Source organism: Anas acuta, chromosome 1 (genome assembly GCF_963932015.1).
Source record: "Anas acuta chromosome 1, bAnaAcu1.1, whole genome shotgun sequence".
In the NCBI taxonomy this organism is placed as follows: domain Eukaryota; kingdom Metazoa; phylum Chordata; class Aves; order Anseriformes; family Anatidae; genus Anas; species Anas acuta.
In genome coordinates, this window is record NC_088979.1 from 123126742 (window position 1) to 123140790 (window position 14049).

The 14049-nt window shown below is 56.7% G+C and overlaps 1 protein-coding gene across 4 annotated transcripts; it reads right to left on the bottom strand.

Annotated features, from left to right (window-relative positions):
- Positions 1 to 1121: 1121 nt before the first annotated feature.
- Positions 1122 to 10326, bottom strand: IFFO1 (intermediate filament family orphan 1). 4 transcript variants are annotated; one of them, XM_068699470.1, is made up of 10 exons: positions 9530 to 10326; positions 5722 to 5782; positions 5543 to 5638; positions 5098 to 5238; positions 4565 to 4645; positions 3991 to 4175; positions 2956 to 3076; positions 2528 to 2623; positions 2264 to 2394; positions 1122 to 2086 (listed from the first exon to the last, which is right to left on the bottom strand). In XM_068699470.1, exons 1-10 carry the CDS (start codon positions 10279 to 10281, stop codon positions 1984 to 1986), a joined length of 1767 nt encoding a protein of 588 aa, XP_068555571.1. In that variant the 5' UTR covers positions 10282 to 10326; the 3' UTR covers positions 1122 to 1983. The 4 variants fall into 4 exon arrangements, with proteins under 4 accessions (XP_068555571.1, XP_068555554.1, XP_068555563.1 ...); XM_068699453.1 differs by lacking the exon at positions 4565 to 4645 and having other exon boundaries at positions 2968 to 3076; XM_068699462.1 differs by lacking the exon at positions 4565 to 4645 and having other exon boundaries at positions 3991 to 4151; positions 9530 to 10324.
- Between the last annotated feature and the right edge of the window lie 3723 nt (positions 10327 to 14049).

A 14049-nucleotide genomic window follows, 5' to 3' on the forward strand; every position in this document is an offset into this window, starting at 1 on the left:
GGAAGGTGGCGTGGAGGTAAGGCCACGAGGGTGAATGCCCAGTCTCTCCCGAGACCTCCTGTCTGTGCAACTGCGTATTGCAAGGGCAGGAGGGGAGCACCCCTGTGCTGGCATTAAGCACACTGCTGCATGCAGCAAACATTTCCCATCTTCTCGGTGAGAGGTGAGCATGGCACTGATCCCAGCAGCAGCAGCAGACCATCAGCTAATGAACTGCAGTGTCCCCATGCCAGCAGCAGTGCCCTGGCCTGGAGGTTTCCTTGCAGCTGGCACAGCCTCACCCTCCCACCCCCAGGAACCAGACCTAACCAGACAGCTTCACGTACGCCGCAACACCAACACGTGCTGTAACACGTCTTGCAGCCACGCGGGGAGGACCTCACCCTGCTTAAACGCCGACCCTCTGCATCGTGACGTGCAAATGCTCAGGTGCTCATGTGCACGACAGCGTTAGTTACGCAAGCCAAACCTGGGAAGGTAAATTATTGCATTCCCCCAGCCCGTATTTTATCTACCTTACCTAATCTTACGGGTGATCCAAAAAAACTCTACTGTGATCTACTTTATCTTCCCTTCGGGGCCTTTTGCAAGAGGTGTTTTTCTCTGGAGCTTCACCTGCTTTTGCTCTGCAGCCCGGGTCCGCTGATCTGCAGACGACCCTGCAAAACACTGCCTCTCAGCAGGGTACTTCTCCCACCCAAAAACATCCCGTCAATGCAGGAGGAAGCGCAAGGTCCACACGGGTAAAGGCTAGAGGAGGTGGTGAGACAGGGGCACCCTAGGCTGGATGCAGAAATGAGGCCAGGTAAGGAGATGCCCTGGGACACCTTGGTAAAAAGCTGACGCAGCTGAGGAGAGCCAGCTCTTAGGCAGGACGGTCTGCAAGGCACAAGCCATGTTCAGCTTTGTTTCCTCCACAGGAACACAAACCTCTCCCGTCCCTCAGTATTGCTCAGTCATTCCCCTCAGCAACCAACCTCAGCCTGCTGTCAGCTTTGTCTAAGTGTTTTTTTTTCTGTTTGTTTGTTTTTTAAATGGGAATTGGGAGAAAGCTGGAGTGAGGATGCTGGCCTGTGGTGAAGGGGTGCAGACACATCAGAGGAAGGTGCCATCGGCATCAGTGCAGATAAAACAACTCGGTTTGGTTTTATTTTAAGCCTGGAGCCTGGCCGACGCAGTACCAGCGTTATAGGTGGCCCTTTGAGGGCCTTGTAGCTGCCCAAAGAGGGATCTCACCGCCAGCACCTTCCTGCCCGAGGGACGGGAGCATCCCGGGGAGCAGGGCCGGGCAGAGGAGGCCCCGCTTGGAGCAACGCAGCCCTGTGCCTGCTGCAGCCCAGTGAGAGCCCACGCCCGGAGAAGCTGTAGAAAAGGCAACCGTCCCGTTTAATGACCCCTCGCCCCTGTAACAAACGCGCCACCGCCGCGCGCGTGGCAAAGCAAAGTGCACGGTGAGCGGGACTCGGCGTCCCTGCCCCACAGGGAGGGGACAGCGGCGGTGCCCGGTGCGGTGCCAGGCTCACCCCGGTGCCCAGGGAGCAGCGAGGGCTCGGTCCAGTTGGCACCAGTGTCGGGTCCAGTTTGCAGGGAGGCACAGCTCGGGTTCGGCTCCTGCGCGGCACGAGGAGGGCAGGGGGCAGGCCAGGTGCACCGGGGCAGAGCCTGGAGGAGGTGGGTTTGGAGGGCCTGGGGGGGACAGGTCCTGGAGAGCGCTGCCGTGGCAGGTTTTGGGGCCACCCTGCCCGAACCGCAGGTAAACCGAAGCGGGGAGAAGGAACAGAGAAAGGGCTGGAGGGCGAGCGGCCCAGACAGGGCCTACCTAGCTATTCCCATTCGCAAGACACCTGGCGGCAGGCGGATCTGCCCCGAGGCGGGGTGACAGGCGTTTACCAGCAGCTCCGTGTCCCTGACAGTCTCTCCCAGGCGCGGCTCAGACACCCCCCTGCCAGGAGCGGAGGGCGGGGGGAGCGGGGCCTCCCCTCATTATCTGATGGAAGCGTCGCTGGGGGGATCCCGGTCGGACTCCTCGCTCTCCTCGTTGGGCGCCGACTCGCTGGTGGAGGCCGGGGTGAAGGCAGGAGACTTTCTGCAGAGGATAAAGGGCACGGTGATGTCAGGGGGAGCCCTGGCAGACACGGCACCATGCATGGAGGCTGCTCACTGGGAGTCCAACAGCCCCAGCCCCAGGACCTGCCCTCTCCCCACCCCACACAGGACTGGTGCTACTGGCTGCTACCACGGGTATCTCGGCCCTCCCGCTCACCTGTCCCCAGACTGGGTGATGAGCCGCCGGCAAGTCTCCATCTGCACGTCCAGACCTCTCTTCATGCTGCACATCTCCATGTATTCGTGCAGGTGCCGGTTCATGTCGTTTTTGGCTGTGGCCAGCTCCAGCTACAAAAGGGAGATGGTGCAGAGATAAGCCCAGGGCATGCCGCAGAGAAGAGCAGGGGGCAGGGCCAGATCCTCCAAGGAGAAACCCGCTCCCCCCATTTCCCACCCTTCTGTCACTCCCTCCTCCTCACACCTCTATTTGGTCGATGGTTTCCTGGTACTCCTTCTCACGGCTCTTGAACAACGACTCTGTGTCCTTGATCACCTTCTCCAGGCTGTCATCCTGTTGCTGGGGAGAGCAGAAAGCATGTTTAGAGGCAGGCAAGTGTCCAGCGTGATGAACCAGGGCAAGGAGACAGAGATCAGAGAGAGAACCGGCAGCAGTGGACAAAAGAAGAAAATTCATGAGCGATATAGCCAGGGTGACAGAGAGGACATGACTCAGTCCTGTCAACACATGGCAGAGAGACCTGGGACATGCCACACTGGACAGCAAACACATCAGCCCAGAAAAAAGCCCAGCAAAGCCAGAAACTTTGGAGAACACAGCTGCTGCCTTGATGCCCTGCACATGCATGAGCCCAGGGTGAAACCCAAGAGGGAGGCTGGCACCACCGTTACCTCCCCCTGCACCTCTGCAGCAGCAATGGCGTATCCGGAGAAGTCCTCCCAGAGCAGCAGCGTCTCTTCCGTCTCCTCCCACGTGAGGCTGTCACAGTCATCTTCAAAGTCGTATTCCCTCCTGGGGGTGAGGGGACGGCACATCAGCACCAGGCAGAAACACCCTCGCGGAGAGGACAGGCAGAGCAGGGGGTTGTGCTGGCGCTGAAACCCTTTGCCCCCGCTCGTGGGCAGGGCTGCAGCTCTTGGATGTCTGTGTGTGGGTGAGCTCAGGCATGCCCAAAACCAACAGCTGACGGGGAAGGGGCCAGCTTTATGGTCAGGAGCCTCAAACCGAGGCAGTGACTCACAAAATCCAGGAGCAGTGGTGAGAGGAGGGGCAGGGACAGAGGGAGGATGGCTCAGCACTGCTGCTCAGCAGGCACGTGCTGCCCACGAGGGCATTGCCATGGAGGTGAAGGCACAGGGGGGGACTGAAACAAGCCCTAATGGGATAATTAAACATCCTCAGGAGGCTGTGGGGATGGGAGCGGGCTGCAAGCACCCAGGGACAGGAGGGCAGAGCTACAGAGTGCAACCAGGCACCGGGAGCAGCATCCTCCCCGCAGCCAAGGAGGGCTCAGGAGCTGGTCGGTCCCACCTTGGTGCAGCCACAGGGCACAGGGCACAAACGCCAGCCCTGATGGAGCTCCCACCTCACCCTCACCCTGAAACGGGAGCTGCAGCCTGCTCCCATCCCTCACCTCCCCAGCCACCAGCCTGCACGTCCAGGGTGCCCACAGGGGAACCTGGTGCCCAGCGGGGTGGAGAAGAGCCAGGAGGACACGCACCACCACAGAGCCTCCCCTTGGGGGCACGGCCCCGGGGGCAGCCCAAAGCCACAGCCCGCAGCCGGGTGGGCCACGCAGCCCCTCGGGTGGTGGGGCTGGGGGCTCAGCACCACGCCGGGAGCGGGGCAGCTTGCCCAAGCACCTTGCTGGAGGTGGGACAGCAGAGGAAAGGCTCTCTGCAAGAGTGAGGCCGGGCCGCACTCACAGCTGGTTCAGCATCCTCTGCATTTCCTCATTGATACTCATGGCCGTGGTCTCATCCTCCTCTTCCTCGTCAGGCTTCCTGGAGGCATCGCTCTCTGACAGCGACGTGTCTTCATCGCTCACCTGCTTGCGCTCCCGCTTCCGCCCCACCGAGGCTGGGACCTTAACGGGAGACAAGTGCAGAGACTACAGAAACGAGGCCGGGTCCGAGGTCGGGAGTAGGTAGTTGAGAGGAGATGGAGGGAGAAGGAATGGCGGAGGGACAGAAAGACAGGGAATGAGAGAGAGAGAGAGAGAGAGAGAGAGAGAGAGAAAGGAAGAAAGGAAAGAAGGAGAGAGAGAGAGAGACGGGCTTATTATGATCAGGTTGAAGATGGTGCAATGAATAAAATATGGCTTTAGCATTTTCCAAAATTAAAACTAAGCAACCAAAGATGAATTCTATGAATTTGATGAGACAAACAATGAGGTTTTATTGCAGAAGAACTCAAAAACACCCACCACCCTAGACCAGAAACAGAGGGCAACACAGCGACAGAAACGGGAAAAAAGAGACAGTCTAAAAAAAGTGAAACATGTCCGTATTTACAGTCCAACCTTATAGAAAGCTTATAATTTGTACAATCTCTCAACTGAATGAAACTAACCAGTTGCTTCTGTAGGAAAAAAAGAGACAGAAATGCAGCAACATCCAGAAAGAGGAAAGAGACAGAGACAGAGAAGAGTGACAGAGAAAATGACGGAGAGGGGAAGGGGAAGGAGAGAGATGGAGTTAGAGACAGACACTCAAGAAATTTGTCTCCCTCCTGCAGCTGCTCCCCTATCGCTGTGGTGTCTCAGGGCCCAACACAACAGATTGGCAAGAGGTCGAGGGGCCTGCTGACGCTTGAAGCAACGTTTGGAGCTCTCAGACTCCTCTCCGTGCCCTTTTGTCTGATGCTCCCAAAGCACAGCACCCAGGAGAGACCGAGAGCAAGGGACCACGAGGAGTAAGGGGCAGGGTGACCAAGCGTCTCCCCTGGCGGGGTCCTGTTGCTGTCTCTTCTACCTCCTTTGGGAACTCCGCTCCCCAGAGCTGGCTGCCGAGCCTGGGACAGGCGCATCTCACCTGAAACATCTTGATCATGTCCTCGCAGTTCCGCTGCTGCGCCACGTCGCACAGCTTGGCAGTGATGTCGATGCGCCGGCAGATGTCCATGTCCACCTTCATGGCCTTCTCCTGGATCTTCGTGTCCAGCTCTGTGATGTTCTGAACCCGCAGCGACCGTCACAGCACCGCGAGGGAGGGACAGAGGAGGAGGGTTAGGCAAGGCAAATGGCAGCCAGACCCCCACGTTCCCCTGGCAACATAATTCCCCGTGTTATAGGGCTGGGCCTGCATTCCCACGGTGCTCACGGCACCCAGGACCACCTCTGTCTGGTGGTGATGTGCCCACCACGGGGCTCTGAGCCAGCACAGATGCCTTTCCATACAGGTCTGCTGTTTGAGGAAGCACACCGCAGCCTGGACCCCACCACTCAAGCAGGACACCCACTGCTGCCTGCAGACTCACATTGCTCATCAGTCCCTTGAAGACAACAAGCTCAGCCTTGAGCTGCTCCACCTTCATGGCCAGTTCTTCTTGGCACGCTTCAGCCTCTTGGGCTTCCTGCACCCAGGGCAGAAGGAGACAGACGTGCACATCAGCGAGGGGCAGCCGGGGAGCAGGGGAAAAGGGGCGGCGATGCTCACCTCCTGCAGCTCAGCGACTCGGTCCTGAAGCTGGACGCGCACCGTGTACTCCTCTTCCCATCTAGGGAGAGAAACGTGCGGGTCAGATCCCACCCGCCTCGCATCGCGGGCTGCTGGAGAGGACGGGGTGGCAGCTGCTCACCCCAAAGCTATCCCGGAGGGGGCGAGGGTGGCAGCAGGGTGGGAGGGAGGACATGCCCAGGAATGCATTGCCGTTTGTTTCCAGGCAGCCACAGCTGCCAAACGCCCGTCAGCCCTCCTGGCCACAAAGCCAGCTCCGCAATGCTCTTCGCTGACCTCATGCTGGGCTGGCCAGCAGCTCCCATGGTGGGGGGAGCTGGGGACACCAACCGCAGGCTCCACGCAGCAGCTGCAACACGTGGGAAGGGGCTTGGAGCTTCTGCGGGTACTGCAGAGCTGCACCCACCTGCACCACATTCGTGGCTGCATTTGTGGGGCTGCATTTGTGGGGCTGCCCTTCAGAAACACAAAACTCGATCTAATATTAGGCCACGTTACGCGGCTGTGCTGCGCTTCAACGTGAAGGTTAGAATAAAAAACCATTTTTGTCCTGCAAGGAGGAGTGACGGATTGGCCCGGTTTTGTGCCAGGTTGCACCACCTTAGCCCACGGATTGATCGGGTCGGGTGGTGGGAACCGCATTAGGCTTTGCAAAAAGCTCTGCAGAAGACCACGGAAGGCTGAGCTGCGAGGTGCCCAGGACCACGTCACCCAGCAGCAGACTCCACCGTGTTTTGCAGCCATGAGATCATCGTCTTGGGCCGTGCTGCGGCGCTGGCCCGGCCCGTGTTCAGCTGGGAGGCTGCACTACCGTTTGCTAAATGACAATCAGGGAGAGCAAACGGGTTGGCACGTGCCCTGTGCCCACTGCTGCCCCGTGCGATGCAGCGTGCTGCATGTCCTACCCCCAGCTCTCCTGGGACAGCAGGATTTCTCGGGGAAAGCAACCAGAGCTGGGCCCTGCCTGGTGCTGGGAGCTCTGCTTTCTGTTTAATGCCTGCAAGTTAGTGATGACCTCGGCTTTTAAATGGCATGAGGATACGAAAAACCTCTTCTCCCACTTGCTTACACCAAGCATGGAAAATAAGTCCTGAGGAACAGGAAACCAGAGAGCTCATGAAAAGTCCTCGCTCCTGTTAGGGTAAGAAGACAATCTGATGATTTGGGCGAGTCCTGACTTACGAATTTCCAAGCTCTTTAAGCTCGCAGTGCTTCTCCTTATTCAAACAGGGACAAAGCGTGCGTTCCTAGTGTTGGTTGTACCCCACAGCTCCAGAAGGGGAGGCAAAGGGGTTTTGCATCCCTTTGTGGGAAGAAAAAGACAAAGAGGGAGGGGAAGAGAAAGCCCAAAGGTATGATTTTCCTTATATGGGAACTGCTCAAACAAGGCCTCTGTCCCAGGGGAGAAAACGCATTCCACTACTAAAAAAAATATTGTCAGCATCTTCCTCAGCATGGAGCTCACTCGCTGTTTGGGTCTCCACCTCCCTCTGGGTCTCTGTACAGCCCGGACTTCCAAAACCTTGGAAGAATTCGTTTCACATGGATGCCATAGAAGATGAGCACAGATCAGATAAATGCTGATCTAATGGCAGAGAGCAAGAACGGTTCGCCCCGAGAGCGAGGGATCTGCATGCCCATCCTTTTACGAACCCCTCTCCCGCGCGCTTGCCTCCTGCCTGGCTCCGTTTCCCTCTTCTGTTCTGCAATGCACCACTCCTAATAATAACCCGACTGCATCACTGCACCCACAGCCCGGAGCAGCCAGGAGCCTCTGCCAGGTTGCTGCTGGTCGGATCCAGGCTTTGCCACACAGCCCCGGCTCGCAGCCTCCTTGCTCCACCATCACCACGCCAGGGGGACACGCGTCCTTCCCGTGCCACCACGGCACAGCAACGTGCTCAAAGGGAGAGGGCAGCAGCAACCCCAAAAACCTTTAAAAATGTTGTTCACTGCAGGCGCTAGGTGCCTGGCTGCACGTTTATGGCAGGTTGATGCTGCAGGATGCCCCTCCGACTGCTCGGTGCTGGAAGCTGCACGTTTCCCTCTCTCCTGCTATTTTTGAGCTACGTGGCACACCTTGCTGGAGGGCAATCGCAGCGTGTGTGTGTGCTCCAAAGGCCTCTTGCCCCACGCAGGATGCAAAGGGCTGCCTGGGGACACCACCATCCACGTTGTCCCCACGGCAGCCCACAGCAGTCCCTGCTCCTGCGCAGGCAAGGGGAGCGTTGGGGTTGGTCCTCAGCACAAGCAAGAGCACAGAAATGGGATCCTCCTCTCCCGTCCCCTGTTTGGGACCCGGTATAGGAAAGGGTCTGGGGGTGGGGTCTGCTTCCTCCCAGCTCCTGGTAACACTGTCCAAAAATAGACCCCACCACCAACATTGGCCCACGGCAGCTCGTCCCCGCTGCCTCGGTCACTGCCCCAGCAGGCTTTCCCAAAACCTGCTTTCCCAGGCGGGACAACCACCAGGAGCTCTCCTTTCTTCCCAGGTTTCATCAGCACCAACCAACAAAACAGAGCCAGGCACTCCCAAGCCCAGCAGCTTACGGGCTCACAAGCCCAGACAGAGGCTTTGGCATCCCAGCTGTACCTAAACGCCGTCTCCCATCCTCCTTCGGCGCTCTCTCCACTTTCCCTTTCCAAAAAGGTGGCTCCGCGCCCGGCTCAGGTTGCCCTGATGCAGCACTAGCTCCAGGCTATCTGATCCAAAAAACGCAGCGCAAGGCGAGCAGACCACCCCCAGGGAAGGAACCTGACCCTTGCTTAATAAAAAGGCCTTGGGTGCACGGAAAAGCGGAGGCGATCAGTAGGACAGATGGGGCACCACCTTTCTTCCTGCAATCCTCTCTTGGTGCCATTGGAACGCCGGCCACGCAACAAGCACGTCTGCTCAGCCTTATAAAGCCAGAAACGTGAGGTGTCATCTCAGATCCTAAGCCCCAGTTTTGGCACCAGACCCCACAGCCCCAAGGCCAGCAGTATGGTTTGCTTGGGTAATGCGCTGTGTTTGGCTCCTTTGGGTGCGCACTCAAGCACTAAGTGCTTCTACAGCATCATAAAGCGATTTATCCTCTTCAGGAGTCGGACACGGGGGCAGCAAGCAGCCGGTGACTGCACTGCCCTGCCCGCTGCTCCCCTCCAGGCCCTGACCCAGCAACGCCAGCTCGCTGCCTGAGCTCACCCTGCGTGCAGGTCCTGGAGCAGCCTCACCAACCGCCTTGAAAACGCCTGGTGGGATGGATACTGCTGGGGAGAGCCCCTGCCTGGCTGTGAGAGCAAGGGAGGAAGGAAAGGGCCCAGAGGACCCAGCCACCCAAGGGTTTCTCAGCACATCCCCATGTATCCAGAACCCTCCTTCTCCTCCTCATCCTCGCAGTCTCTTCCCACCCAAACCTGCTCTGCTCCTGCCCGCTGCGCCTTCACCTTCCTCACCTACCCTCCGGCTGCTCCTCCTTCCTAAGCGTCTCCAGATGCCCTCCCCTTTCAAACCCCAGCTCCTGGCGTCCCGCTATTCCTTCGCCACCCAAGTCCCCGCTTGGCAAGGCGCTTCTCCTCCAGGTGCCAGGCTGAGAAGCCAGAAAAAGCATCCCGAGGGCGTTCAAACACCGGGAGCAGAGCGAGGAGATCCGAACGCTGAGAGCTGATTTTGGGGTCCACCATCCCTTTTGCTTTGCCACGCTCATGTTTCCCAGAGCCCAGGCTCCAGAGGAGGGCTGAGGAGAGGCTGCCAGCCTGTCCCACGCCACCCCAGCTGGGTGAAGCCCCCCGGCCACCCCTTCCTCACCTGCGCTTGTACTCGTCGCGCTCCCTCTTCACCTTGGCCAGCACGTTGTAGAGGGCCCGGATCTCGGGCGTGATGGTGTCGATCTGCACGCCCACCCCGTCCGGGTGGATCCAGGAGACCCCGGGACCCTGCACCAAGGTGGTCTCCGGCCCCGGCCCCAACCTCCGAGCCTGCGAGAAGGACCAGATGGTGCCGGGCATGAAGCGGGACGAGGCGGCCAAGGGCGGCGGCGCCTGGGCGGGGGCTCCGGGGTGGCAGCCGGGGGAGCCCAGCGGCCGTGCGGGGCCGCAGAGGGCGGCGGGCCGGGTGCCCCCCAGCCCTAACCCTAACCCCAGCGGCCGGATGGGCCCCACTAAGCCGGTCTGCACCGCCTGGTCGCGGCGAGGGGGGCCTCGGGGGCGGCCGCCTTCATCCAGCGCCTGCTGCAGCTGCTTCTCCAGCTGCCGGTTGCGCCGCTCCAGCTCGTGGACCTTGGCCAAAAAGCAGCGGAACCGCAGGTTGAGGGTCTTCAGCACGCTGATGTTGGAGCCCAGGTCGTTGCGGAGGGCCATGGCGGCGGGCGGCGGGGGGAACGGGGCGGCGGAGGAGGAGGAGGAGGAGGAGGAAGGCGGCAGGAGGGGGGTCGGGGAGCCCCGCTCCGCCGCGAAGGGCTCGGCGGGGCGCGGGGAGGGCAGCGGCGGCGGCTCGGGGCCGGGCAGCCCCCCCTGCTCCTGCGGCAGCAGGAAGAGGTTGGGGCCGAGCAGCGGGTTCATGGCTGCGGCGGGACGGGGCCGGGCTCCGGGGGGGAACGGCCGGGGGGGAGCGGGGGCCGGCCCCGGCGGCGGGGGCGCGGCTTCCGCTGCGGATGGGATGCGGCGGCGGCGGAAGGCAGCAGCAGCCGCCCGGCCAAACACACGGCGCTGCTCCAAAGCCTCCGAGGGTATCAGCTCACCCTCAGCAGGGGCACTGCTGGCCCCCAAGGTGGTCCCACACCGCATCTGGTTGCACCCGCTTTAACTCTCACTGCCCCTTCGAGATGCTCCCCCTCTCCCAGGTCACAGAGCCTTAAAAGCATCCTCCTGGCACAGGTGCTTTGTAGATGAAACATACTGCCTCAGTTACTCAAATTAGCTCCAGTGCTTTCCTTAACACCATCATTTTGAGACATACGTGATGCTGATGAGTATAACATCCCCGTATAACCCAACTCCCTGTTCTCCTGCCCTAGTGCTACAATCCCATTCCCACCAGGCTCTGCTGGAACTGCATGTCCAGTGTCTTGCAACTTCCTAGATGCTGCACTTTAACCCGCCCCTAAAATTGCTTCTGTCCACAGCTAGAGGCTGCAACGAGCACACAACTTGTGGACACATTTCTGCCTAGTAAAGCCAGGAGCCCAGAGGTAGCTGCCTAGATTTGGGTGCAGATGAGGAGGCATCAAGGACTGGCAGCAGAAGCTGGGAAATCACCATACTAACCTACCCACAATGTCGCTATCGACCAGCAAAGGAGGTAATGGATTTTCTTTAAAGAGAGAGAGAAATGGCTTAAGCACCAGCCCAGCTGTGTAGCCAGCTCTCATACGTGAAGGCAGCTCTAGGTGCCTTACTCTTCCCAGCAATGTGTCTTTGGCATCCTCTTCGCAGGCTCTCCACGTTCTGCCTCTTAGTAACATGGATGGACAGCTTAGATGAGCAAAAATCTACTGCTGTAAGCTCCTAGAAGTGTATCTGTGTGGTTATGTACAACAAGAGCCAGTGCTCCAGGATCTAAATGTTGTGCGCAAATTCCTGAAACATGCAGTATTTCAGTCCCTTCCTCTGGATGTAGCCTGACAAGAGACAACACTGCTGCAGGCTGCAAACCCTGTTTTGAGCACATCACTGCCATCAGTGCTAGACCTATATTGCCGTTAGATTTTTTTGTGTTTCCATTATGCCTTCAGTATTGTCTTCAGCTTCTCCCACAGAAACCTTCAGTTTCAGCTCTGTTTGCAATCGTGCTTTGCCTCAGTTCTTGCTTTGCTCTGCCCCTACTCATGCTTTTGCAAGCCGCACTACCAGCAGCTTTCAGACATTCAAACAGCCTCAGACCAGAGCACAGAGACCAACAACCAAGAGGAACCATTTTTCACTAGTTTCTTAACCCGTGCAAGTTTCCAGCATGCACAGGATGTTCTGCAGCCATCTACACCAACCAGGGAACATCCTGTGGGTGCTAGAAGCTGATGGTGAAGTTGATGGGTCCTAGGATCTGTTCTCATTGGAAAACAGCAACCATTTGTTTGCTGTTCGTCTTCTCAGCGTTACCCATACTTTTACATCCCATTGTATCACTTCTTTCCCTGTGGTCCCTTCCCCAAGCTAGGGAGGCCTAGACTCTGGCTGCTCCTCTTGTAGATGTACTTGTCCTCTGACCATTTCCCATCCCTACGATCCTTTTTTCTGACAGAGGACACTTGAAACGCAGACAAAAGTAGTACATGCTCTGTTACTTCAGACAGGGAAATAACTTTCTCCATTTTGCTAATTATTCTTTTCATATCAGTGCCTAGTATTGACTTATTTTTTTCAGAAAGACCCTGGAAAACCCTAGGGTGTGTATTAGGCAGTCTAGAGACTTCACCACACAAGCTCGAAGTGAGACAGATGCATTCAGAGGCTCCTCCCTGCCCTGATTTTCTGTGAAGCAGGGGAAAAAGTAATTTATAGCTGTAAGGAGATGTTTAATAGCTAGTCAACACTACAAAAAAAAAATAAAAAATGAAAGAAACAAAGAAAAGCAGAGCTGTAATAAATTAAACACAGATACATAAGCCCTAAGAAGATAAGAAGGGCTGTAACAAACACCAGGACTCCCAAGACTGACAGACGGAAGGAGTACAGCAAGGGTATTCTTGAAGAGGTTCACCCAGAAACCTTGTAACTCAAAAGAAAACAAGATCAGCATGAGGTTTTAGAGGAAGAATAAAAAAAAAAAAAGTTACAGAACCTTTGAGGGGAACTGTTGCACTTCATAAATTTTATGCAATGCTAAAGAGGATGATGGGGGCAAAACTCACTATGGGATGTTTATGGGATGGAACAAAGGCATGGAAAGGGAGGCATCAAGTTAGATGAGGGAGAAATAAGCATGGGAAAATGGAGAGGAGGAATATATACAAGGTCACCTGGAAACGGGCTGGTTAGTAGGTTTGTCCAGCTGGGCTATCTTCATGTTAGGCTATTTATATCAATTTTCTCTGCAAGCACGCACATTTGAGAAATGCTAGCAAACTCCAAGCTGGAATGACCAAACAATAGGATAAGAGATCTGAGAGCCAGACAGTGGACAGACCACAAGTCTGCAGACCAGCAACCAGAGATTCACAAAGCGTGCATTCAGAAGGTCCACTGACACACTCAAAGTTTGATAGGCCTGCAATTAAGAACAGGACTGGGCCAATTTTTCCCATTTCTTCTTTTGAGTGTTGTTTGTGTTTCTCAGCACCCTTCATAGCCCATTTCTCCTGTTTCTGCTAATGTCTGCGGTTGGTTGTATCTATCATTTGTGTGCACACGTATTTCTGGAGTTCATGCTCAGTCTCACTACCTGCTGAACCTGGAAAAGCCTGGGAGCAAAGTAATTCCCCAGATCCTACACCTCACTGCGTTCAGCTGTCCTTAAAACCAGACACAAAACACTGTAATAGCACGTCAAATTCTCCCACGAACAGCTCCAGAACACTGGTGGAGCAGACACTGGAGAGCATTCTTAGCACGGAGCTTACTTATAAATTGTCTCTAGAAAAACATGTATTCACTGGAAAGCAGAACCAAAGACGAGAATGCCAATTCACACTGACAAGGAAAGGAACCTAGGCTGCCATGTAAATAGAAACAACCCAGGCCATTGCTTGTTACATCTTGAGAAAAACCTACTACATCTGGGTGAACAAAAAGGCAAAAAGAACAGGACTGCACAGCACCAGGACCAGCAGCAATCCCATTTGCAGTCTGGGAGGCCACCCAGGAGATGGCTGGGGACAGACTGACAGAGTTCTGGGATTGCCCAGAGAGGCTGCGAAATCCCCCTCCTTGGGGATCTCCAAAAGCCTCCTGGACACGGTCCTGGGCAACCTGCTCTGGGTGGCCCCACATGAGCAGCAGGTCGGAGCAGATGGCCTTGGGAGACCCCTTCCAACCCTGACCATTCTGTGAGGAGCACCAGGAAGAACTGGGGACAAGCACAAGAGTGAAGTGGGCCAGCAGACAGTGATGACATGGAGCTGGGGACCAGCACAGGAGCACTGACCTAGGAGCTCCAGTACTGCCCTAAGCACCCTGCTGACAGGGTGAGGTTTCAACATACACCTCATTGAGGCAGCTACGATTTCACTGCTGCTCCCAAACATCCATGGCGCAGAGTGACAACAGCAGTAAGAACAGACACCAAAAATACCAGGGCATCAGATGGAAGCGGAAGGAGATCTCCTTCTGTTGCAAAGGAGAAAGGGGACATGACAGAGTTCTCTGTTCAATGCTCGAGGGAAAAGGACAAGA

Excerpts from the sequence above, each read along its gene's own strand:
- IFFO1 (XM_068699470.1), bottom strand. The coding sequence starts at position 10,281 with ATGAACCCGCTGCTCGGCCCCAACCTCTTCCTGCTGCCGCAGGAGCAG. Across the intron at positions 5,639-5,721 it reads GAGTCGCTGAGCTGCAGGAG|GAAGCCCAAGAGGCTGAAGC; the intron begins GTGAGCATCGCC and ends CCCTGGGTGCAG. Across the intron at positions 5,239-5,542 it reads TCAAGGGACTGATGAGCAAT|AACATCACAGAGCTGGACAC; the intron begins GTGAGTCTGCAG and ends CTGCGGGTTCAG.